The following is a 25,373-nucleotide window of genomic DNA, read 5'->3' as shown; positions in this document are numbered from 1 at the left end:
CTCCCCGCCGCGCTCCTCCTCGGCCCCCCCCGGCCGCCGGGGCAGCCCCCTCCTTCCCCCCCCCCCCTTCCCCTCCGCTCCTTCCCTCCCCCCGATCGGCGGAAAAATGTCGGTCTGCCTGGCGGAGCTGCGCGGGGAGCGGCGGGGAGAGCTGTGCAGAAGGTGCAGTTTGAATTATGCTTCTTCCCCCTCCGGCAGCTCGGCGGTGGCCAAATGCAGCTCTCGCTGCTGGCCATGTAAATAACAGGGGCTGCTGCTGCCCGGGTTGCTCTGAATGCAGCTTGGGGGTTTTCTCTTAAAAAAAACCAACCAACCCAACAACAACAGCGAAAACCCCGAGTCGTGTGTGCTCTCCCTTCCGCAGCCCAGCCCTTTAAATGCCCAGAGCAAGTGTACATTTCCATCTGAAATCAACCCAAGTGTTGCTGGCAATATATTTTCTCGGGGAGAGGGGGAGAGAGGAGGGGGATCTGGCGTTTGGACCCAATAAAATGCTCTGCTCCAGTGTAAATATTTACAGGGTATTAGTGACTTTTTAAAAAACATTTTCAGCGAGGTCTGTTATTTACCATGTGTCATAAGTTATTAATGTGCATTGCCTAAGTACCCTGCTAAATCTGTCTCATGCCTTAGAACAAAGTCGACAATTGGCATATTGTTTAAAGTATGAAAAAAATGCGAGTGGGCTTAAAAATTGGAAATATCAGTATTTTCGGAAGTGTAAATATTGCTTGGTAGCTGTCAAACTGCAGCCCCCGGGGATGAGACAAAGAAGTGTATTTCTCTAGTCAAACGGAGTTGTCACCAATTCAGGTGTTCTCTGGAACTTGGGGAATGGCAAGAGGGAATCCTGCCCGTGTATTAACTCTTCCTCTTTGCTTCTCCTTCCCCAAAAAGCTCCCCACAATGTCCAGCGATAGGCAGAGGTCAGACGATGAAAGTCCCAGTACCAGCAGCGGTAGTTCGGATGCAGATCAAAGGGATCCACCGGCACCTGAACCGGAGGAGCAAGAAGAACGAAAACCATCTGCCACCCAGCAGAAGAAGAACACCAAACTGTCCAGCAAAACTACTGCTAAGCTGTCTACTAGTGCTAAAAGGTAAAGGGGATGTTCCGTACAACAATCTGTAGGACTTTTTACGTGGTATTTTGAGACGCGGCACTTGCGTTGCACTTCTCAAGGTGAAGGGGTTCTTCTTGTAGAGCTGTGCGGGAAAGAGCAAAGTACCAACTTCTTGTAGTACAGAAGCCTGCCAGGTGGCATCTTCATTAATCCAAGTCTTACTGGGGCAGTAAAATTACATGGACTTGTCATATGTCTTTGGAGGAGTTGTTTGAGAACTCAGTAACTTATAGGCTGGCTGGGGGGGGGGCACCTGAGTATGTCTTGTACTGGCAAAAGATGCAGGAAAGAGAGTCAGCTTCAGCTATCTTTTTCAGAGTTAGGTTTCCATGCCTGATTGGTGTTGGGTGGAGTCCTCTTGGTGTATTTTATTATGGTCTGTAGACTGATGACAAGCAATGCTCTTTAATTAAAGAAGTCACAAAACCCCAGTGGCTCCTGTGGGCTGCATGACTGGCTTTTCATGTCAGTGCAGGGGAGAGCCTTCCATGCTTTGAAGTTTGTTCTGCAGTTCTTCCAGGAGAAACTTTGGCAAGTTTTCTCCCTTAGGATCTATACATTCAGACTATGGCGTTCTGCAGGTAGCCTCTACCTTTAATATCAAAATATTCAGAAACCTTGTTTAAATATATCTGTTATGTTTTTATTTGCATATAAGGTCACTGGCAGTCCAGCTCTCAAGAAACACACTCTAATAATTTTCTGTGAATAAGTTCAGACATGTGAAATAGGCAAACTTTAAATCCCTTTATTCCAGTGCTCTTTGGAGATGAAAGATAATTTTGCAGTCCTTTCCCTAGAGTTGCTTTCCTTTACAAACATCCACAAATATCCGATAACAAGAAAAGCTGTAGAGTGGCCATGGTAGCTTGAAGTTTTGCTTATTTCATGTGAAGACTGTGGTTCAAACTTTCAGAAACACTTCAGTAATTATTTATTGGACTAAAATTCAGTAAATAGTTTTTGAAATGTGTTAAAATTGCTGCAGAGTGTGGCTGGGTGGCTTTGAGGACTTTTGGGATTGTTAAAGAAACCCTTTGGAACAGGACTGGCTAAAGAAAGAACTGCTATATAGGCTTTGTAATTTGTTAGTACTTACCTTTTTTGAAAGGCATGAGATGTAGGACTTCCAGACTGAGTTTTCCCCTCTTGCCCTTTTTTTCACTGAATTGTTGCCAGTCTAATTCTGTATCTCAAATAGTTTGGTAGTCTGACTGAATTTACTGGTAGTAGGGCAAGGGCGTGCAAAGCAGTTCCGTTAGTTTGTATTTTAACGCTTGCTATTCACACAGAATTCATGATTTTGCTCATATAGTTCCTTTGCTGAAGAGAAGTCGTATTTGATTTTTTAAGAGGAATTTACTATGTGTCTTTTGAAATTACACCTCTTATGTACCTGAATAAACTGTCAGATTGACAAAAAGTTTTCCATATTCCTCTTCTGGATTAACAGTTTGGGAGTGGTTTTAATAAAGTAAAGCTAAGCACAGATTATGTCAAGTTATTATTTCACTTTTAATCAAGTAAATACAGCTACTGTATAAGGCTGGGGAAGGAAAGGCAACAGAAGGTGTGGAAAGCAGCAGAGTTGATCCAGAGAAGATGATTCCAGTAAGAGACAGCTGGCAGATGTGGAAATCCCCTGTTTTAAACACACTGCAGAGTAGTAGGTAAAACAGTGTCAAAAGTGTGTGCCTGGTGCCATCGAGGTTCAGGTCCTGAGCTGCAGTCACAGGTCTGTAGCGCTGGTTTAAAGTCATTGTCAAATCTGCCTGTGCAGCTCCCCCCCCTTGCCTCATTTGCATATTAGCTTGAAAAGAAAATCTCCCTGGCAAAAAGTGCTCGGATGAGAAAAAGAGTTACTTTTCTGGATACTTGTGGGAGATTCCTACCCAGCTCAGTTGGAAGCGTTCTGTTTACACACAGCGTGGAGCAGGAAAAAAGCTGCAAAGTTTCTCAGCTGTGGGATTTGGGTTATGCCTCTGAGAACAAAGAGGAAGCAGCCATGTTAGCATTACTGAAGGCAAAGCCAATCTTGCATTTAACTGCATGGTGGTAGAGGGCAGTGTAATTCCCTGATTTATTCTATAGACTATCTCAAATGCTTTGTGTCTGTTCTCATTTCACCAACAGAATCCAGAAGGAGCTAGCTGAAATAACCCTTGATCCTCCTCCTAACTGCAGGTATGTAACAGCTTCTTAAATTGTGGACGGTGGTAGGAGATTCATGTGCTCAGGCTAACAAATGGGAAACTTGGTGTTCACGGCCAGTGACTGTTAGACAAAAAATTGTGTGCAGCAGATGGAGCAAGCATAGGGAACCTTTGATACTGAAGTTTGCTATTTTGTCTGTGTGTTGGAGGTGTAATGGTTAGTGATTGATGTACACAGTAAAGTGTATTCAGTTTATTTTTCATAGCTTGTCACTGCCTTTGTGAAACATTAATTTATATGAACTTCAGAATACCCTGAAGCTTCAACTTTGTGTCTGCATGTAGTTTGAACTGGCTTTTTGAGTGCCAGGTTTATAGAGTTATCACTTCGTTCTGAAGTAAAGGTAAAGAACCCTATGTGATTTTTATACACTTTCTCTTAGTGTGTTGCTTAGCAGTTAGATAAACTAAAGCATTGCCTTTAAATATACGTGTCTGTTGGTCAAAGTGGTAGTCTCTTAATAGAGACTATTTTTAAGGAAGTTCTCAACTTGGGAGATGTTTCTGTTAGGTTTTAGGAAATGAAATTATAAGCTTGGAAGATTGAGTGATTGAGTGCTAGATAAAGTGTCAGTAACCGGAGCTCGTCATCTATAGGAAAGTTAAATGGTAGCATAGCTGGCTGATTTCTTTAAATCTGTGCACGTTTTACTGTTGTTTAAAGGATGCATTAAAGTTCTCAGCAGCTGTGAGCGTCCGGTGTTCAGATTTGCAGTAAAGCTGGTGTTTTCATTTGATGTATCTCGGTAAGATTTCTGACTGCAAGGTATTTTGAGATTAATAGCTCCTGTGTAACAGTGAGCCCTGTACATGTGTGAAAAATGCTGGAAGTGCTTTCTGATTTTATGTCGGTGTAGTTTGGCTTTCTGAATAGCTGGAAAAGTTTGCTGCAGGTTTTGCAGCAAGAATTGAGTAAGATGTGAGTTGTTCTTGTGTCTAACTAGTCCGTGAAAGCAGGGACTAACCAGAGCTGTGTTTTATTGAATTTGTGGTAAAGATGTCTTACCCTGAGGTCTCTGCTGTAGATTGCCTGTGGCTGTCTGATGTATTTGCATGCAGGGTCAGGGGCTCTACCTCTTCAACAGAGCCAAATGCCTGTTCGGTGTATTTGCTGATTTTTCTCCTTGGGGAAGTGGGAGGTATTTTTATTTTAAATAGCTGTTTTAATGACTTTTAATAAATTAATGGAATCTAGTTCTGTATTGGTCCTGCACTTTATACTTGGACCCTCAAAGAGGGGGCATGGTAGGAGGGAAAATATTGAAATGAAATAGAACACCAACACTTTGCCTTATAGTTGCTTAAAAAGGTTAATTATAGCAGTTTTGGGTACAGCAAGTTGCAGCTCGGTTTTTAGAAAGAGAAGCCACCCCTCTCAAACTCTCCATTACCATCTGATATTTAGTTCTCTAGGAAAGCATGTTCCTCTCATATTATCACAAGAGTATTGCAGGGAGTTTTTCTGATGAGCTGGTACTACCAGATGCCCAGAGATGCTGTTGAGAATGATGAAAACCCCCCAATGTGCCTAAAATTACTCACATTTCTCTCCTACAGAGCGTAGGGAAAAAGATTATTTTTTTGCCAGTGAGGAAGTCAGTGCTTCTGTTCCCATAAGTATTTTTAAGAGGAATTTAGTCCTTTTATTCAATAACAACTGTATGATGAATGCATTTTTACTTTTTGCCAAATAAAAGGTATTTACAATACCTATTGGCTTCTGTAACAGATATTCTGGGTTTTCACAATGAGCAGCTTAAAGAGAGTTTCAGTGCCTGAAGGATTACTGTTACATTGGAACTGATGTTTTAGAAGGAGCCTTTCTGGTATCAGGAGGTAAATGCAGCTGTGTGTTATGTGCAGAGCAGTTGAAGGTTGTAGCACACTTTCTTACAGGGTGTAGTAGCACAGATTAGGGAACAGACTGACACAGCAGGCATATGACACCTCTTCATTGCTCATCGTACAACAAGCAGCAGAACGCTACATCTTAGATTTCTTGTAAAAGAAAAAGAATTTGTAAAATAATATTTAAAAGCCTGCATAACTTGGACACATTCATATGAGCTTTAGCAATAAAAACCCTTGTGTCGTAAGTTCTCCCAAAGAGATTTCTTCTTGTGGGCTTGTTTCTCCTCCGGTTCTAGAGCACACCCTTATCAATTGTAGTCCACATGTTGTAGGCTTCACAAGAATACAACTGCCAACTGATGCTTTTGGAGGCTGATGGTCCTTCTGGTTACTCAGTTACATAAGTGATAAAAAATTACCAATATTTAAAATATGATTATGGCACATGTAAGACATTGAATGTTACTTTAACAGGATAGAGTGCAAATACTGAATACTGTTGAACTGTCCTATATCATGTTAAACACTGACGCGATCACAGATCACAGAGTGATCTGAGGATGATTAGCTATTTAGAAATGACACTGACTGGTTGCACTGTGGTTCTCATGCAAAAGAGGTATAGGTTTCCTCAGCACTTACATTTCCCACAGTCGCATGTGTTGCTAGAATATTTGTCTTATAAAAATGCCAGAGCCCCAAGAAAGCCCCGTTTCTGGGTGTGCTGAGCAGACCTGGGCTGCACATTAGCTTCTATTTTAGGCACTGGGGTAGCAGAATGGCAGGCACAGTGGAAATGTGTAAAAAGCAGGTTTTTGCTTGCTTGTCTCAACAGTTGAGATTGATTTCTGATTCTGTTAACTGGACAGTGAACTGTTAGAAAAATCATGTTGTCATGCATTGTGTTGTCATGTTTGTGAGCAGCATCTTGGGGGTACCAAGTATAAAACTCAATAATTTTACGCTGGTAGCTCTCCTCTTTAACATACAGTAATTCCTGTGATTTTTATGTGATTTCAAAGATAGAACACTGAAAACAATAAAATTGGATTTTGTCTTAAGCCTCTAAAGATGTTGAAAGGAAATTACGTATTGCTTATGCCTCACGTTTTCCTCCGTCCAAGAGGAGAGCTTGAAACAAGTTAGTTACTGTCCAACATGCACTGTAGCATTAGGACAGATAGGTAACTGAGGACGCAGGTATCTGATCCTGTTTTTTCTTGCTTTTGCTGGCTTAACTCAAAGTGTGCTACTTGGTGCAGTGTGCTGTATTTAATTTCTTTTGTGCTTTTAATAGCATAAAGCAAAGCTAAAAAGGTCTTGGCCCTATTGCTCCTAGGCAGCTCAGTTTCAAACCATGGCTAAGCACTTACACATACTTCAAGGTATGGAAGTGTGCCAAACCCCACCGTTACACATTCTCAGGAAAATGCTGCAGAAATCTTGCACGTGATGTGTGGTAAATACGAGGTACAGAGATGCTGCTAAATAGGTTTGACATATCTGAAATTACCATTTTCAGTTCGCGGCATAAATCTGTTCAGATCAGAGATCACTGTTCTGTAGTTAAGGTTATATCTGAGGCTGCTGTTCTGACCTGCCCAATGTGGAGGCTGCAGCTCAGGTGGAGCAGGGCAGAGCTGTCCCAATGCTCCTTGTGTTTCCTGGCTTTTAGGGCTGTCACAAATGAGGCCTTTCCCAGGGGTACAGTGATTAATAGCAGCTTCCTTTAGCTGTTCTTGGCTGCCCTGCTGATCCACAATAGCAAAAAAAATGTATTCCCAGTCTTCTTTTCCTCACCACTCCTCATTTCCATTCCAAAATTAATCATTGTTCATCTTCATGGGAAAGTTTTTAAAGTTCAATCCAGTATTAAGTAAATTTAGTAACACCCATGCCAGCTTAGTTTATAGTTTACAACCCATTTTACAACAAATCCAGTTTGGTATAAACTTTGTAGGCAATCAAAGCAGTGTATCCACTCAGAGTTTAATTCATATGGTTTAAAAAGAGGTGAGCTAAGATAGTGCATCTTTCCCATACAAGTGGGAGAATTCAAGCACTTTGTAATCTGTTCTGTCAGTTTGCTTTAATCTTTTCTGTTTGTTAAATTAAAGATCAGACATCAGAAAGCAACTGGTTAAAAAAAAAGGAATAAGAAAAAGAGGAAAGGCCAGATGAAACACGTGCCTTAGAGCACTGGTCAGAGAGACAGCTTTCCTCTTTCACAGCTGCTGGGAAATGGGAATTCTTACCAAGGGAGAGCTGCTTGGATCGTCCCAGAGGCTCCCTGCTCTGCCTCATGCTCTAGCTAGTGAGTGCCTGACCTGATAGCTCTGTTGAAAAGATTTTCCTTAACAGGGATTACTGTCTCGATTATTGTTTATTTTCAGGCCTTGTATGCTAATATATACTAATGTGATTCCTTGAGCAGTACTACAGAAGGAAGCAGTTGATGGTTTTGCTGTTTGTAGCATTTCCTAGGCTCACAAGTAGGTTGATAATTTATGAGTGGTTCATTTTAAAATTACTTATTTTAAAATAACACTCTGAAGTATGTGTACTGAGTACAATGGGAGCAAGACATGTAGGGGGTTTGTTTTAATACAGGATTCTTCTGCTTCCTAAGGACTGCATTTGTCCCTTTCATTACTGCCACATCTTGGGCTAATTCTATGCTGTAGAGTGTTGCCAGCCCAACCCCACAGTCTGGAGTTTAACACAAAGAAAAATGCCTGCAAAACCCTAGCAGACGAATGCTATTACTGGTTTAGTTATGGACCCATGAATCCAGATGTTTGTAACTGTCTCACTGTGGTTATTACCCCATCAGTGGGGAAGCAGTACAGCATGTATTTAAAGCAATATTGTGAAGGTGTTCTTCACACCAGCAATTTAAGCTCTTTCAGTTGAACTGTCTGAAACAATGAGGAGCAATGAACAATTGTGCCAGTGGTGCAGGCTCTTCCACGTGCAGAGATAGTGCTGGATTTGAGCTAATGCAGCCTTATGTTAGCGAGGAAGGTGCCACAGCTAAGCTGGTAGAAGCCTTCCTTTTGTTAACATACTCTATCTACAGTAAGGTTATAGGCAAATGTTTACTCTGCAAACAGTTGTGCCTGTTGAAGATGTTACTGCACAGCTGTGGTTTGCTCCAGTTCTGCCATAGAGGTGACTACTCCAGTGAGTAAGTGAAGCAGATTCATGTGATTACTCCATAGTGCTCCTCGGGGGGGGGGGGGGGGAAGATGGGGGGGAAATAATAATAATAATAAAAAAATCATCCAAGTTTGCTTAAACGGTTTAAATAGGTGATTCAAACGAGCTCTGCTGGCTTTTTCCTCCCTCCCTTCAGAGTAGGCATTGTTCACACAAAGCATTTTGTCAGGCACACCAGGATATGAATAAGTCAATCCATTCCTTTGTCTCTCAAATGTAATAAGTTTCCATCTCTCCTTTGTCAAAGCCAGGCGCTAGTTCTGTTGCTTTTTTGAAATCAGTAGGAGGAAGAATATTCTGAATGCAGACAAATACCAGGACCCTACACGGTAGCAAACACATGTGCCTGAGTCTTCACATGTGCTGGTTTTTTTTTTTCCCAGTCAAGCTGTTGACTTTTCTGATCAATGGCAGTGCCCTAGTTTGTGTTTATTCTGTTAATTTCTTATTGGGCAAACCTCTTCAGATTGCTAAATACCCAGTCTCACTGAGAGAAGAAAAAAAAGATGTCAGTTTTGCTTGTTTTCACCTCTGCGGTGAAAACACCAACTGTGAAGGCTCAATATTTCCCTATAGAAGGAGAAGTTGATTAAGGTATGTAAGAGACAGTGTATTAGGAGTATGTGCAAAAGTGCCTCTGCTGAAGCTGTATGAGCAAAATATAAAAGCTCACCCAAACTCCACTGGATAGTGTATCTTCTGATAGTTACATTGTATTTTTGCTCTCCACCCAGCACTTTCTCACCACCGGGTGCAACACAAGAAAGCTGAAGCTTGCAGAATGGTTTTAAGAACACAAACCCACACGATTATTTCTCACACTTCCTTCCCTCTACAGAAGTGTGCAGTTACAAAAATATAATGAAGAAGGTTCTCAACTCCTGTAAGAACATGTTTGAAGTAGCTCTTAAGGGAGTATTGAAATACTACTTTTAGTATTGTCCAGCTCCAAACATCGTCTTGTGCTTCCTTCTAAAGCAATTCCTTTGTTGTTAGTTGCTGAATCAATGGCTCACAGTGATGTAAAGATATGTTTAGCTAGTGATAGCCTTGATGTGTCTAGGATTATTTCTACTAATCATTTTCTTCCATTCTGTTTCTTCCCTCTCTCTTTGTGACCAGAAGAGTATAGTCTAGGTCAGAATAGGGAGGAGTGGTATAATTGAGCACAGCAATCCAAAGTCGGGTATCCCTGTATTTCTGTCCATTTGTAGTAACAGCCTGATTGTGCCATTTTTATGTGTGCAGAATGGCTTTTACCTTATTTGCCACTAGTCAGTGTGTCCCTTAAGGAGGAGGGATGAAACAAATTTAGAAAGGCATTTCAGTAAAACATTGAAGTGTTAAGTAGAGCCTGAGCACACTGTTATTTAGCATGCTTTTATTACAAAGGAAAAATGCAACAGTGGCAGATTGTGTAATTCCTGAATGTTTTGAATTGGGAGAATATTTACTTTCTTTGCAGTTGAGACTAGATGGCGCATCCACTAACTCAAAATGCCTCAAGTTTGGGGTCATGTTTGTTGTGTTTTTACCTGTGCTAGTATCAACCTCTTGCAAGCTAGAAACCAAGCTTTTTTTAACCAACCCCCACACAGTGACTTTCTCATGTAAGTTTTCATGCCTGCAGATTTGCAGGTTAGGCACTGGTGTAAGCAGTATTCACAGTGCTATCAGACATGCTTTTAAATATCTCTGTTAGTCAAAAGGCTGTATAAATCTTACACCAGTTCTCTTCAGCATTATTGTCAAAGAGCAAAAAAAGGAAGAATCGTGGCTGTCTATCTAATGTAGCGTTGTAGAAATAGTTCATACACTTTTCACTCACCTGCTGGTGGTAGAGAACTGAACCTCACTATGTCTGTCTGGAAGCAATAGAAGAGCCCATGCAGGACCAGGTTCTCAAACAATTCTTTAAGTGGTGTTCAAAAAACTGTGAAAACTGCAAAGCCGTGTGTTCTTAGACTTAAGGACAGATCTGCTTTTCAAATACGCGTTTGTATAACTGCACAAAGGCCCCTCAGGCTCTGTGGTAAAACTGATTAAAATATGCCGTGTGTGTATGTATATATATATATATATATATATATATATATATATCTTTTTACACTCAAACTCTGCACTGCTTACCACTGCCAGCCTGTCATACTTGGTTTGTGATAAACAGTATGTGTGTCAAGGTCTTAGCACACTGAATGCTTCCCCCTCAGACTGATTTATCTGTGTGTATCGGTTACTCTTCTTTGATTTTATCTTTATTTTTGCAGAGTTGGGACACGTAGTTTTAGTTCAAGTTAACAAAGTGCAAGTGTAAGAGAATTAGCTAAACTACCTTAAACCCTTTATTTAAAATGTGTCGACTACTTCATAAGAAGCTGATGTGTGGAGATTTCCTGGAGCTGGTATAACTAGGATTTGCATAGATATGGAACATTTTAAAACGGGTAGTACAGACATCATGAAAAATACCTTAAGCATGTTTTCTGAGTTCAGAGCTAAGGCAGGAGCAAGGGTATCCAGCTGCCATCTAGATCGGGATCAGGCATACCGCTAAGTTAACCAGGAACAATGCTGTAACCTTAAAATGATGCCTTACTTTGAGCCAGTAACTGCTAGTGATAAACGAGTCCTAGCCTGCTTGCATTAATTTGGATTAATTCTCCCTGTGCAGAGAGTGCACTATACTGTTATCTAGTTCAGAACTGTGGTTGGAGCAGTTGTTAATTTTATAGCACTTACTGTAAAACAGACTGGCCAGATCTGTCAGGAACTCGGATACAGATTTAGTCGACAGTGTTGAAACTACTGTTGTAAGCATCACTTTGAGAAACTAAATGAGGGGAGAGATTGCCTCGAAACACCACAGTGATCTGTTGTTATCAGTGGGTCACTTTCAGGTTGGAAGAACTTGTATAGAGGGCATGTAGAGGACCATCCTGCAGTCTTTAGTAATTGATGTTTCCATTATTGACATGGTCATTGGACTAGAGCATATAAATTGCATTTGCAGGTAACAGCAGGGAAGAAGGGGTTGTAGGCACACTAGAGGACAGGACTAGAATGCAAAGTGACATGGGCAAATATAGGAAATTACCTTAAAAATAGCATGTAATTTAATAATGAGAACTGCAAGGCACAACACTTTAGTAGCATAATCAGTTATACAAATCCATGGGAAAAAGAAGGAAGGCTGGATGAGAAGCAGTTCTTCAGAAAAGGGGTAGCCACTCTGAGGATCTTGTGCTTTCCAGGAGTATACAGTATAAAGCTGCAGCAAGATAAATAAATAGAGCAGCAGTCACAATAAGGGGTGCACTAAAAAAAAATAAAAAGAAAAGAAATGTTGGGGACGTGGTATGTAAATCCATTCCATTCTGTTCAGCACTAGAAAAGGCCAGCTGGAGTACCTCATCCAATGTTAGGCACAACACTGCAAAGCAATGTGGGGTAGCAGGAAACAATACAGGTTAGAGGAAAAAAAGAAAGAAGGAGTAATCTTTGGATATAGAATTGAAGAAAGTTGTTGCAGAGCAGAACAGGCAATTGTTGCTTGTCTTGCCTGGTGGTTATGTACAGCAACTTAAATTATCATAATGAAGACCTAATTTAGATGTGAGGAGTACCTACCTATGAAGACAGTAATGCATAAGAAGGTTGTGGATCTTCATCACCACTGGTTTTTAAGAACAGAGTTTAGACAAATGACTGGTAGATGCTTATGATACTTAGGTACTCTTATTTCTATCTTTAAGCAGGAAATGTGACCTTTTGAGGACCAGTTTGATCAAGCTATCTGTGATACCAGATTTAAATGACAATATTAAAGGAAAGCTTATTAGGAAGTGATTTTCCCCTCATTTAAAAACTATTTTAATCAGGGTTTTGTAGTATAATCATCCTGGAAAATATACAGTTTCTATGATTACAAGCAACAGCTGTAACACCAGTTACTGGGAAAGTCACTGGAAGCGCACAGGTTGTGTGCTGCTATCAATTAAAAAAAGCAAATTACTAATGTTTTGGGTTTTTTTTCTGCTGATTCCCCTCCTCCCCATTTTATCTTTGTTTTCCTTTTGGGTCCAATCCTACTTTCCTTGCACAAAGTTGTCACGTGCTGCTAACTAGAAATAAGCTAGCAAATGTCATAAATTCTCCAGAGGTATATCATCTTTGTGAGAAACTAATAGCACAGGCTGTGCTATAGATCTTGGGGTTTGATACTCCATGTACTCTGTGCTCGGATACTCTGCTTTTGTTCCACAGGCACCTTTAACACTGAGAGAAACAAAAGTGAGGGACATTTTTTTTTCCGCTTCATTGAGGCAGTTTGTAGTAGATAACGCAAGCCCTCATGCATCTGTGCACAACACCCCAAATGGATCCAAGCACATCAGAAAAGAGTTGTATAGCACACTGCCTCTGACCGTGGATCCTATCTCTAAGCACCTTCTGGAGTCAGGCCTCAGAAGATGGTAGTGAAAATGTAAGCAGCCTGGCAGGTTTCCAGCTGATGAGTTAATGCTGCTATAAACTTCAGTAGTTCCTCTCTGAGGCATGCAGAAGGGTGCCGGCACTGGGAACGCAGCCAGTGAAGGCAAAGAACAGACGGCAAAGCTAAAGGCCAGCCTCAGGGAGTCACAACACGATTGTCTTTGAGGTGAGCTCCTCCCTGTCCAGAAAACCTGGATGTAGCTTCAGTGGCAGGACTGGAAATCAGTCAGTACATTAAGGTACATGTTCAGTGTGAAGTCAGTGTGACTTGTGGATGCGTGATTAGCATAGCTTGAGCAAAGGTAGTGATGTCCAGCACTCATGCAACTGCTCGTACTACTACTGAGGGTTCTCAGCAGTTCCAGGTCAGTTCATTGAGCTTGAAGCTGCAGTGAGGTAGTTTAAGTTTGAACTCAAGTTATCACTTCACCCTAAAGCCTAGAGATGGAAATCACCAAAACATTGAAGACAGAGTAAATCAGTAGAGGGTCAGGTCAAGTCACATTTTATGGGACAAATGGAAGACAAGCATCAAAGAGAAATACTGGTGTTTTCCTCTCTGTAAGGGAAGGTTAGCAGCAGATTAGTAGCTATGAAATAGGAGATATGTTCAGCTGATGGTGATTCTAGCTGTGAAGCTGCAGCTATTGTAGCAGACAATGGGCAGCCAGATTCCTGGCACACAGGCACCTTTTCTGACAAACAAAGGACTTGTCTACTGTGCAGTCACTGCCTGGGGTATGTTCATGCTTTAACTAGCTTTTGTCCTTCCCCCTGGTATCTCAGTATCAGACCTCATCCAGGCTGGAGGATCCACGGGACAAGTGAGGTGGTGCAGGGGTGGTTAGTTGACATTGAGCTGTGCGTTATTGTTGTACATTGATGCATATCCTGACTTGTCTGTAGGTAACCTAAGGTACATCTGTATCTACTTCGTTAATGTCAAGGGCAGAAGCTGAAATGGGACATCACAGATTTAGCGACACCCCCATTTGCAGACACCTTGATGGCCCAGTGAATCAAACCCATTATGCCAAAGCCCAGTTTTGTGGTTAGAGTTTTGGACTTCCAACATCTGGGGGGGGGGGAGGGGGGGAGAAGGTGTGGAAATTAAAAATTTGGTTTAATTTCTAGCCTTTAAAGCAAAAGCAAAGAGAGGTCTTAAGAGACTAAGGTCAACTTGTAATGAAATCTGAAACCATCACTGTATTCCTATGGAAGCAAATTTAAGTGACCTAAGTTATTCAGCGCAGCCTACTGCATATTAAGCATAGTCTGAATGATTAAACAAATTTATTATGCAAAAGGCAGAAATACTACACAACCTAAAATTCTACAAATGTGATTAAGCAGTAATCACATCTGAGAGAGTGATCTTCACATAATAAACTGTTTGAAGCACAGTCTGTGGCTGTGAAAATGTTTGCTTCTCCGGAGTAGATATTTTGTATGATACCCATATGAATTTTATGCAGCCAGGTAGTGCCTAGCTTCACATTCTTCTTCCTCCACAGGATGCTGGGATTCCTGGGGTAGTCTGAAGCCAGAATTCCAGCTGGTATACTTACTTATACCAGAACAAACACACCATAACTTAGTTTTTTAAAAAAGAAACTGGTTACTAAAAAAAGAACGTCACCAAAACAGAGCAGTAAAGAGCAGTGATTTGCTTGATAAGATACCGTACCAAATTTTAAGTGGATCAATAGATGCAGAAATCAATTACTTTCTACATTATCCGAGAACAAATATGGTGAAAACATTTTTCTTTCGAGTGTTTTTTTTTACTGTTCTTTTTTCATGGTAAGACCCCAGACTAGGTTTTTTTTAAGTCTTTGGTTTTGTTAAGCCTTCTTGGGTATTTTTTTGTCTTAGGAATAGAAGAAGCAAAGTAATTTCTTATAAGTTGGAAGGCAGGCTAACAGTTATGATCGTGGGTACTAAAGCAACCACTGTGGTTCTCTTAGCTATAAAGGTCACTCTGGGCAAAGTTCCCCTAAGTGTGCTTTCCTAGAAATTAGTGAAGGTGGGGTCAGGGATGGAGTAAATAAACATGTGAGCTGCAGTGATCAGATAAATCTTTTGTTACCAATTTATCTTATTTCTGTACAAAAAACAAGCTCTGTAAGAAACTACCATGAGTTAGACTTTGGTACTTCTCATCTGGGCAGAAGGAACTGGGAACTGTTACTTCCTGTGAATTGCACCTGTCTTTTGTGTGTTTTTTTCTGTGCTTTGCATACAATGTCTAAATAAAGCTAGAAATAGCTATTGAAGGTCTAATAAACTTAATTTGGCCTGGCATTCTGTGGTGGTGATCCTTACTATTCTCTGTCATGCTTTAATGGAAGTGGAAAGGAGGAGCTGGTTCTGTAAGTTGATGCTGAGGTATAAAAGCACCTGTGAAAAGTTTCGAGCCTTTTGTGTGGAACCATGAGATTACTACAGCTTCAGTGCTATTACCAAATACGTAAAGCTGTTTTCAGTAGTAGGCTCTTTAAAAAGGTCGTAGAAAGCTGAGAGGAAAAAAAACACAGTTTGGGTTTTGTTTTGTTTTGTTTTTTTAACAGTTAAAAGGGTTGCTTTGCTACTTTATGCACTCTCTGTAGGTGGTTAGGGAGATGGAAAAGGTTTCTTCTGCTTTAGCTAACCTTCGTCTTCGGCCTTCTATCCCTTCAGACACAACCAGTGAGAAATCACATTACTGTTGGTTTGTTAATACAGTTCTCCAGTGTTTTCAGATTCTCCTTAAAGTTTTTTTCTGTCCCTTTCCTAAGGGAAATTGGTGATTGCAACAAACTGGTGTATGGGTTATGGAGGTTTTCTGGCTCAGTGCTTTATTTCAGGTGGTGGGTGCAGAGTAGCCTTGTGGCACACATTGGTGCTGTGTACCAGCCACATCCCAGTCTCCGTGGCCAGGTCTGTCACTGCTCTCCAGCCTAACTAAAATTCTGGAGAAGCCAGTCAAAACGTGAATTTTTTTGTTAAATCTTCACAGCAGCACATTCTACTTTGCATGGAATGGCATTAATTTTGTACCTGGTATGCTCGTATCTGAACTGATGCTTGATGACATGAAGGATTGAGTTGTGGGGGAGGGTTGTGGAATGAGTTGAATGTGTTTGCTGGCTCCATCTGTTAGGTGTTCACTAGTGAACAGGTATGTGCTGACATTTTAACTCCACACTGTGCTTTTACTAGAAAATCACAAATTCCCTGGATCCTTATCCAGTCTAAGCATGGAGGGGGGAGTTCTGTAGTCTGAGGCAGACAAAGCTTTGCTAGTCTAGAAATCATAAGCCGGAATTAATCTATCCTTGCAAATAGTTAAGCTGTATGTAACATTGGAAAAATACATCTTTGAACTTGGGATGCAGCTTTCTGGATTTCTTGGCTGCTTGGTTTACATGGCTGTGAGCATATCGGATTGTTGAGCTCCCTGGCATGGCACTGCCAGCTGAAATAGCCGCAGTCTCCCAGCAGGGTGGGAGGGCTGTGAGCTGGCAGCTCCTTCCCCTCTGAAGGGTACTAGTACCTTCTGCAGGCAGCTTAAATACAGGATTGTGCCATTCACTGAATGAATGTGACTCCTCATCCTGCTGGATGCTCTTTAGGCCGTTTGCATCTCTGAATTGCTCTTGTGTACTGCTCTGTGTTGTTAGCTGAGGAGCAGGCTGTGCTTGATATTTGTGCTGTAAATGGCTATGGCCTGCTTTTCAATCAGGCAGAACTGTAAGAGAGATTTTGGTAACTCTCTGTTTTCTGGCAAATGCAAATTTGGTGTGTTTAACTTTTCTTTATTCCTGTATTCAGATTCTGACCTTTGAAGAGCAAATGCAAATAAAGTCTCTTATCTGTATTGTCAAACTCAGGTGTGCTCGCATTCTTCTTTTGTTATTAAACATGGGAGCAAAGAGACAGAAGGGACAGCGAATGTACCTCTTCCTACACCTGAGATAAGCTGGATTCCTCCCTTCTAAAATCCTCCATCCAGGCTGGGCTTTCTAGTAAAGATGAGACATGCTCACCAGTGTGATAGCAGCTGGTTTCAGGAGATGGGAAGATGAGTGCTGTTTGAAAAATGCTGCTGCACCAATAGAAATACCATTTTGGTTGTCCACTTCTTGAAAGTGTGTGAAGAAGAACAGGTAGTTAAAAGAGACTGTATTGCCCCAGGTCTTACTGCAGATCCATTTATACCCAGAAGCGTTCCAGGTTTGTTAACTGTGGAAGAGCAATTGACTTTTGCAGCCTGAAGGAAAAAGAAAGGCAATACTGAATTGTGCAGTGAGCAGTCCATGTGGTGCACTGAGTGTTATTTCTGGGAGTAATTCTGTCAATCTTCTTCTGAAGTCAGTCACTGATCACAAAACAGAGGGATTTTCTGGTTAGTTTTGCAGTAGATGCATGTCATTAGCAAAGTATGCCTGACAAGCAGCATCCGTGAGATGCTGTGCTACATCTGCTTGCGCTTTCTATATGCAACATCTCTAGTTGGTACAAAGTCAGCTGGCAGAGTGCAAAGAACCATGAGTCATCCTGGCACTGCTGGAGTGTGTCACTACAGTCTCTAAGCTAGGTGCAGCCAGGACCTTGGCTTTTAGCAGGTCTGTATGCAGAACAGAACAAAGGAGCACACCTTTGTGCTCTTCTCTCCTAGGCTAGGCGTATAAACTGCAGTACCTTGAGTGTTTGAAATTCCACCAGCTACACATGATCCCAAGAAGCTGCAACCTCTTTTAGGACCAAATGTGGGTTTGGGGCAGTCCAGCTCTGCTCCAGAGCCAGCAGCACCAGCCAAGGGCACCTCTTTCTTCCAGAGAGGAGCAGTGGTAGCCCATCATGCTAGTGGTGTAGACATGCTTTGCTTGTAGCATGACTCACAGTGACTGTGCTAATGGGTACTGTCCCTCTTGGTCTGTCAGTTAGTAGTTCTTGCTTTTTTTTTCTAACCTCTGAAGTTTTAGTGTTAGAGTCTGGATTGCCACTGGAGTAGGAATTTTGGAAAAAATATCTTCCCAAGTGAAGTTTGAAAGATACAAGCTTTCCTGCAAAACCTTCATGTTCTCATTTTTGGTATCTCAGTGAGTTGTTCCTGGTATTATTAATTCTTCTGGCAGGTGGAGTTAATTTATTTGCATATTAGTCTTCATGCTGCTGGATGAATTATAGATTTAATTATGGTCCAGGTGCTCAGAGCTTTGTTGTTCTTCTAAATGTGAAATATAAAGAAAAAATAAGTCTGAGTAATATTTTGGCTTGTTCAGTAAATGTAAACATCAGAAAACAGTGCCAGAGTATAAATAAAGAGAGGATTTACTCTGCAGAGAATGTTATTATCTACTCCAGGGTATTCTGCTTTGTGGGGAGGATTAGTGCACTGCATTATACTGGGATGCACCTTTTTACAGCTACTACTTGTGCAGCAGAAGATAAAAAGCTTTTACCTACAATTCCTTGTATTTTCAGACAAAGTTTCTTTTGCAATTGCAGCTGATTACTAGTGGCCAAAGGTTGAATGGAGTTAACATAGCCATAACAAGAAACACTCCCTGATTCCCTGGTAGGTGTAAGTAAGCTACCTACTTGTAGTATCTGTCTGACACAGTGTTATTCACATTCCTCAAAGAATCTCATGCTGCAAAGCTATTTATTTATGTTTGTTTCTTGTCCTAAAACAGTTTTCCATCACACTTCCCCTTAATCTATATGAATATTTACTTTTTGGATGACATTTAATTCCATAAGAGCTCTTTTCATAACTGGCTGTTCACAGTGAGGCCCGAATAAAAAATCCATGAAAAAATTATTTTCTTTAGTGAATTGTCATAGGATAGGTATGGAAGGGGCAAGTGTATGAGCTATGTTAATTAACTGGGACTTCTCTTCATTCCTCTTTGTTTTCTACCTTCTTAATTAGTGCCTTTCTGCTTTGTGGCCCTGAGTCAGAGAAAGCACACCATACCTTTCCCACCTTTTCTGGGAAAATGTGTGTGTGTGTTTAAATGGTTTTCTGAAGGGAGTGTGAATTAGCCCTGTTTCAGCTGCCATGAAACATCACTTGGCAGAGCCTGAGGAATAATGTGTCTGTGTGTCTGCTGCAGTACTGGGGACAAAAAAATGCAAAGACTAGGCTTCTTTAATATGTTTCACTCTTATAATATGCCATTTATACATGCAGTAGTATGAAGTTTTTAGATGAAAATTGACTAATTTATTCTTGAAATTGTCCCCCTTTACTCTTTTTAATTTGGGGGTCAGAAAAATTCATACTGTGATCTCATTTATCTTCTTAGGGCTGCATAACAGCTACCCTCAGGAGTCTGCTGTTCCTCAGACAGAAGTAACATATTTGATGCATCTCCTGAGGAAGCAGCCAAAAGTTCATGTTCTGTCCTCATCTTTAAGCTTTTTCATTTCCTTTACTGACACTTAATGAAGTTACTAGCACAGCCATTAAAGATAATTCTGTAAAAGTAGATTATGTAATTATTACAGTTGTACTGGGTTTAGTATGAAGTTGAGTCTTGATGCTGATTCTTCATTTTGGCCCAGTAATAGCAATGCCAGTTTGCCCTGGCTGTTAGCTGTGAATGAAGTGTGTGCTTGGTGTTTGATTCTGAGGCAGGTAAGGAATTTGCTTTGGGGAAATCAACATGTTTCAGAGCACTTTGATAATTGATATGAGGTAAGAAGTAAGATTAAATGGAAGGAAGTCCTTCTTACTATCTCTATTTTTCCCTTTTTCTTTGATGCTCAGTGCTGGGGATTGTTTCCAAAAGTTTTGATGGCATTACTGGATTTGATTCTGGTTCATTGGTGTTGTTGTGAAGAGCTGTGCAGCTGACTTCTTGATATAACTGATGCTAGTGGGCCTAAAAGTGGATTTTTGTAATTTTTATAAGCTCTGTCGTTAAACTGCAAATTTTGGTTAGGGATGGTGCAAATGCAATTTCTTTATTTGAAAGCATCTTTAATGTGGTTAAGTTTAGAATTAGATTAGGAAGTAAAACTCTTGATAGGGATTTTCCTGCTACAGAGCCTAAATTTAGCTGCTCTATTATATAAGCGTAATTTTAGATCATGAAATACCTGCACTTTGTGGGAGGTTAGTGAATGAATGGACTGGGGGCTGACGATGTATAGGCTTTCAAGTCCTTTATTCAAGAAGGAAATGCAGCTGGTGTCAGCATGCTAATTTGGTGGCGTGTTTATAGGAGGCTTTGTGTAGCTGCTGGGTGTTGTGTTAAAACTGTGTCTTCATTTGGTACGTTTGTTCGTTTCTTGTGTCCTTAGGTTATTTAATAGAACATGTAGTGAAACACTAGAAAAGCTCCCGGACTTTGTCTTCCAAACAGCTATTGCTGCAAGTGTTAAGGTTCTTCATATCTTAAACAAAACAGTCTTCTTTACAGCAGAAGTGTGATTCTGAAGGGTTATTTATTCTTCATGTGTTGCTGTATATTTTTATCTTGAAACAGAATAATATAGATTGGGGCTTTTCCCAGTGTTGAAAGTCAAATCAAATGCACTGTTATTTCTGGAGATAAGAATACTACTATATAAAAAAACTTATTAATATAGAAAACATGCAGGGAACAATTCAAGACAGTGCCTCAGATTCCCATTGTGTCTAAAACTGACAGCCTTTGTGGGCTTCACACATGTATTTTTATGTCTGGTTGTATATAACTGCTTACAGTGGCACAGCACATTAAACAAGGTTGGCTTTGCACCACTGAATTGTAATCAGTCCGATGTCATTATTACTCCTAAATCTTGGTTCGCTGTAAGCACACTGTAGATGCTCCCTGCTTAGTGCTCAGGAACTCTTTCCTTGGAAATTGTGTGCCTTTTTAATGTGTCATGGCTCAATTATCACATTTGGTTTTGGCTGCCAAAATAGCCATATATATTGTCTAGCAAGTGACAGCCTGGGCCTTTATCTCTTCCTGGCTGTTTGCCAGCTGTTTAATTGCAGCCCTGTGTTTGCTGTGTGTCACATCTTATGGTGGTCTATTATACCCAGCTAAAACAATATTTTGAAAATGTTTCAAATGTAAACTAATTCTGTGAGACTTTACATCCTGTTATTTACATGATCTGCTGAGGATGTAATGGAGGTCATTTTCCCCCCTACAAATACGAACATTTGTACCTCCAGTCATCTTGTGAATTTCCAGGGTAGAGGGAAGACAAGACTGGGACTCAGAAATGCTGTCTTGTCCCCTTGAGAGATGTAATTAAGGCTGTACACTTTTCATGTAATTTTTCATTTGTGTTTTCCAAGGCATTTTTAAAGCCAAATATTCTCTTTGTTTTGCCCTTCAGAAACGAGCAAGCGTACAGAAACTGGGCTGAGATCTCAATGGGAATAGCAAAGCCTATGGGCCATATTTCTGCTCAGGCAGATACTTGGGGTGAAGACAGTGTTGAGTTTTGAGTGAATGGTGTCTTAGGCAAAGAATGATGCAGGCAACACATTCGGTTTTGCAGCCACTTGCTTTCTATCAGGGAAGACTTAAGGCTTCTGTTCTTCATGGCAGAGTTGAACTGCTGATTTGTGTCCTACAGGCCCACACCGCCCCAGGGATGGATAGAGCTATGCAGTGTGAAACCAGAATATTAGAGGGCTAACCACTCCACTGCACTTCAGTGTGCAGGGAATCCTTGGACTAAGTATGAATCCAGTTTTCCCTGCTCCTCTTTGTACAGCTATTAATCTCTTGCTCACTCTCTCTGAAGAGCATATGTCTTGGAGAGTTTCAGCTCCTGGGTGAGATTCCTATCTGGTGCAAACTGCTTTAGCTTTGAAAGCAATTAATGTACACTAGCTAACGTTCCTGGCTATGTAGATTTTTTTGGCAGAAACTTTGCTTTTCCACTGCATAAAGAGGAAGTCAGGATTTGTTCTATTGCTTGTTTAATAGGAAGAATAACTGTTTAACAAGAACGACATGATAAAAGTCTTGGGAAACAGCTTTGCAGTTTTAGGTCAGAGGAATACAGAGCAGAAGAGAGCTTAAGAAAGATCCAATTTTTGTGCAAAACGCTAGATTCATAATTAAGTAGTAAGTGTTGGCTTTTAGAAAAGGAAAGAAAAAGCTAGCCTGTAGGCAGGATTAGATCTATGGTATGTTTTTCTTCTTAAGTGGAAGGGAAAATACCCCATCTAGTTTAAGCCATGTAGCATGCTGGAAGAGGCTTGATACTGAAATGAGCATTTTTAAAAAAGAAATTAAATTAGGAGCACTCTTAAATCTGCTTTCTGGACAGTGTAGTATTGTGAGCAATATACTCAAGCATGTACACACTTTTTCTGGTTAATCTGCTAGGAAATTTGTGGTAAACAGCACCCCCTCATGCACACCTTTTTCAGAAGCTGACCTATTTAAGTAAGGTTACAAACTGAGTATTAAAAGATCTTTAGGAGAGAGTTGTGCATATATACAGCTGGAGTGTGAGTGATTGTGGCAGCTCTGCTGTGCTGTCACGGCATATCTTTTCAGGAAGTGCATCAAAATAGTGGCTAGCATTGCTTTGTTGTAGCAGTATCCACATTAATTACAGGAGTTTACAATGTGACCCGTCTTATCTAGTGTCAAAAAAGGCCACTTCGTCGTGCTTGAGTTTCTGCTTGGCTGAACTCTTCTCTGGTCCATTAAGCTTTCGTGTAAGTGCTGTATTTAGTGTATTTTGCATATTAGTTTCTTATGTATCTCAAATCATGTTACTTTCTGGTGAATCTGAAGATATCATCGACATAAGTTTTGTGGTATACAGATAAAGTGGGTGCTGAAAGGTAGCCTGACAGAGATCCTTACTGTGTATGTGCTGCCTGGTTTGATAAGGCATGTGTACTTGAGTGCCGTTGACATGGAGACTCTAGGCAGCCCCCTGGTGTAGATGTTTGCAGGACTTGTTAAGTTGTTAAACTTCTGAAGAGTAGTTACAAGACTCAGTTATAGATACCATCTTATTGAAAATGATGGCTTATGCGTTAGACATATTCACTGCTAGTTAATGGTGGCCTTGGGAAAATGAAGTGCTTTTTTTATCACCTGAGGTCCTCAGGTAGCCCTGGGAGTTAGATACAAGGAAGTTAAATCCCAGCAAGACTTACACAAAGCCCAGCACTGGCAAGGCAATGATGCCACTTACTCATCATGGCTGAACATTGAGTAAAGGAGGACAAGGTCAGAAGAATGCACAGCCCATGTTCCACTACAGACTGATAAAGCCCTGAATGTTGTAATAAGGAAGTATTGATCAAACACAGAAAATGGTGGCAAAGCGGGGTGAGAAAAAGTACCTATGCCACTGTGCCACTGTTGAAAGGCACAGTGCAGTGCAGCCAAAACACAGAGTCCATGGCACCTGGGATGAGTGTGAACTAGCTGCAAGTGCTGGGGCTAGAGGGTTTTGTTTGGCTTTCCACACTCGGGGCTCCTCTTCCTTCTGCAAGTCCTGTTTCACAGGCTGCTTTTATTCTCCATTTCTGACATTTTGCATCTTGTCTTTCCCTCTCCCATCTTCACAGCTGTGAAGTGAAAATAACTGGGGCTGAACGCTGGCTTTTTTCAGTGGGATATTTGTTGTGTATTTGTAGTGACTTCCTTTGGTGATTCAAAAAGAAGAAAAATGAGATCCTCTCCAGGAACATGCAGTATGTGCAGGGTTAAAGCAGGCCTTGAAAAGGGAGGCTTCCCTTTCTTGTCAAATTGGCTTTGGTTTCTCAGATCCATCACGCTGGAATGCAGCCCTGAAATGCCAATTTTCTTCTAAGGAGGAAGCAGAGCCAATTGATTTAGACTTCTAGTTGTGTCTGCTGGCAATTTCCACCAGAAGCTAATTACAGCTAGCAGCTATCGCCAGCAGACAACTAAGTGAGTGGTTCCACCTCTTAAAGAAGAGAGTTCAAACCTGCACAGGGTGTCTTTCCCATTGAGATTGTAAGGATGGGGTACGATTTTTCAAGCAGGTATGTTACACACACCAATGGAAATCTTCAAAACCTAGGTAAATTATTTTATCATACAACAACTATCTGCAGCTGTTCCCCAAATTGGAAGGTAATTTATTAGGCTTTTCACTGTATCCCTGTGTCATTGCAAGACTACGTGGTGTGCATGTTTAAATTCTGATGTGATATAAACCCAGCTTGCTTTCTGTGTTGTCAGTTCTGTGAATTACTGCAGGGTAAATAAAATGGTCCGGACTTTTTTTGCTAAGTTGGTGGGTTTGAAAGTGCTCAGAGGTGCTGAGAATTTTGCACCTCCTGAAGCTGTAGTCCCACGAACATAATTTTGCAAGAGGAAACCTTTTTAATAGAGGATGGAGCATGATTTTTCTTTCAGCTGGCATCACTAGATGGCGTCGCCTGGTAGTCTAAGGATTGAGAACTGGAAAACAGCTGGAATTAATGTAAATCGATGGAGTAATTAAAAAATACTTCGGTCTTTCAGTGTGTATGCCTTAGTTATTTTTTTCTTTGGAATAATGCTTCTAATTGTTCAAGAGAGGGTGTCTCACTGAAGTGTTACTGCGTCACATACAGCTCTTAGGCAAGCAGTCTGCTGTAGTTTCTGCTGTGGTTCTGCCCTCATCCTTGGCTTGCTTGAAAACTTCTTGAAGTCATTTGCTGAGGGACTGAGGCTCAGCCAGACCCCATGCTGCTGTTTCATGCATGGCTCTCTATGCACAATTAGTCTCTTCTAATTGTTTGCTGAAATATTAACGGAAGGACTGCTTGGAGGATGCTAGATCAGACAGACAACAACAAAAAACCATGCCAGCATTACTCTGTGGAAAGCTCCTGGGATTCATATTTATCTAAAGTATGATGTCCACTGTTATTACACTCAATGTGAAGTCAACAGAAGTGTTGTTTGGGCGTTATTGTGTTTGTTTATTTTGTGTTTCAAACACCATGTTGTTTTTTTTTCTGGCTGGTTTCCTGTGTTCTGTTACTGGCCAGTCATGCTCCTGGCTGCAGCACTGGCATGATACCACCATGCCTGCACACTGGTCTTTGACATGCTTTTTCCCAGGTGAGGCAAGAGGAAGCCTGCTTTTCATGTCAGCTGTATATTTAGCTGAGAGCAGAAAGACATCAGGTTTCTTCAGGGAGGATGGTAAGGCGAAAGATGAACTCAAGCAGCTTTTGGTCAGTGCTTTCAGTTTAACTCCATCATCTGCCTCTTCTAAAAAGCAAGTGTGAATTTGGCATAACCTACTCCCTTTTCTTGGTTCACCAGCACTTATAATTTAAAATCTCTTGCTTAAAATTATAGTTATTTTAAAATTCTTTCTTAACCCATTGCAGATGTCTTTGTCAGTCTACTAAAAACTAAAGAATTGTTGTTGGCAGGCATTGGTCTAACTCACTTGTTTGGTTTCTTAGTTTAAACTGATGTTTCTTGTTAATGTCAATCAATTTGCCTGAAATTCTACATTTAGTTGTAGCAAGTGTGCA

General features: G+C 40.9%; 1 protein-coding gene across 1 annotated transcript in view; it reads left to right on the top strand.

Moving 5' to 3' along the window:
* Nucleotides 1-25,373, top strand: part of UBE2E3 (ubiquitin conjugating enzyme E2 E3) — a 56,628-nt gene that overhangs the window by 457 nt on the left and 30,798 nt on the right. Inside the window, exons 2-3 of the mRNA XM_034065440.1 lie at nucleotides 898-1,100; nucleotides 3,258-3,308. Coding sequence (XP_033921331.1) covers nucleotides 907-1,100; nucleotides 3,258-3,308 — 245 coding nt within the window. The 5' untranslated portion in view covers nucleotides 898-906. The remainder of the gene's footprint in view (nucleotides 1-897; nucleotides 1,101-3,257; nucleotides 3,309-25,373) is intronic.

The sequence above is a fragment of the Melopsittacus undulatus genome, chromosome 8, assembly GCF_012275295.1.
Source record: "Melopsittacus undulatus isolate bMelUnd1 chromosome 8, bMelUnd1.mat.Z, whole genome shotgun sequence".
Lineage (NCBI taxonomy): Eukaryota > Metazoa > Chordata > Aves > Psittaciformes > Psittaculidae > Melopsittacus > Melopsittacus undulatus.
Note: the sequence above shows the minus strand (reverse complement) of the source record. Positions and strands in the feature narration are given on the sequence as shown.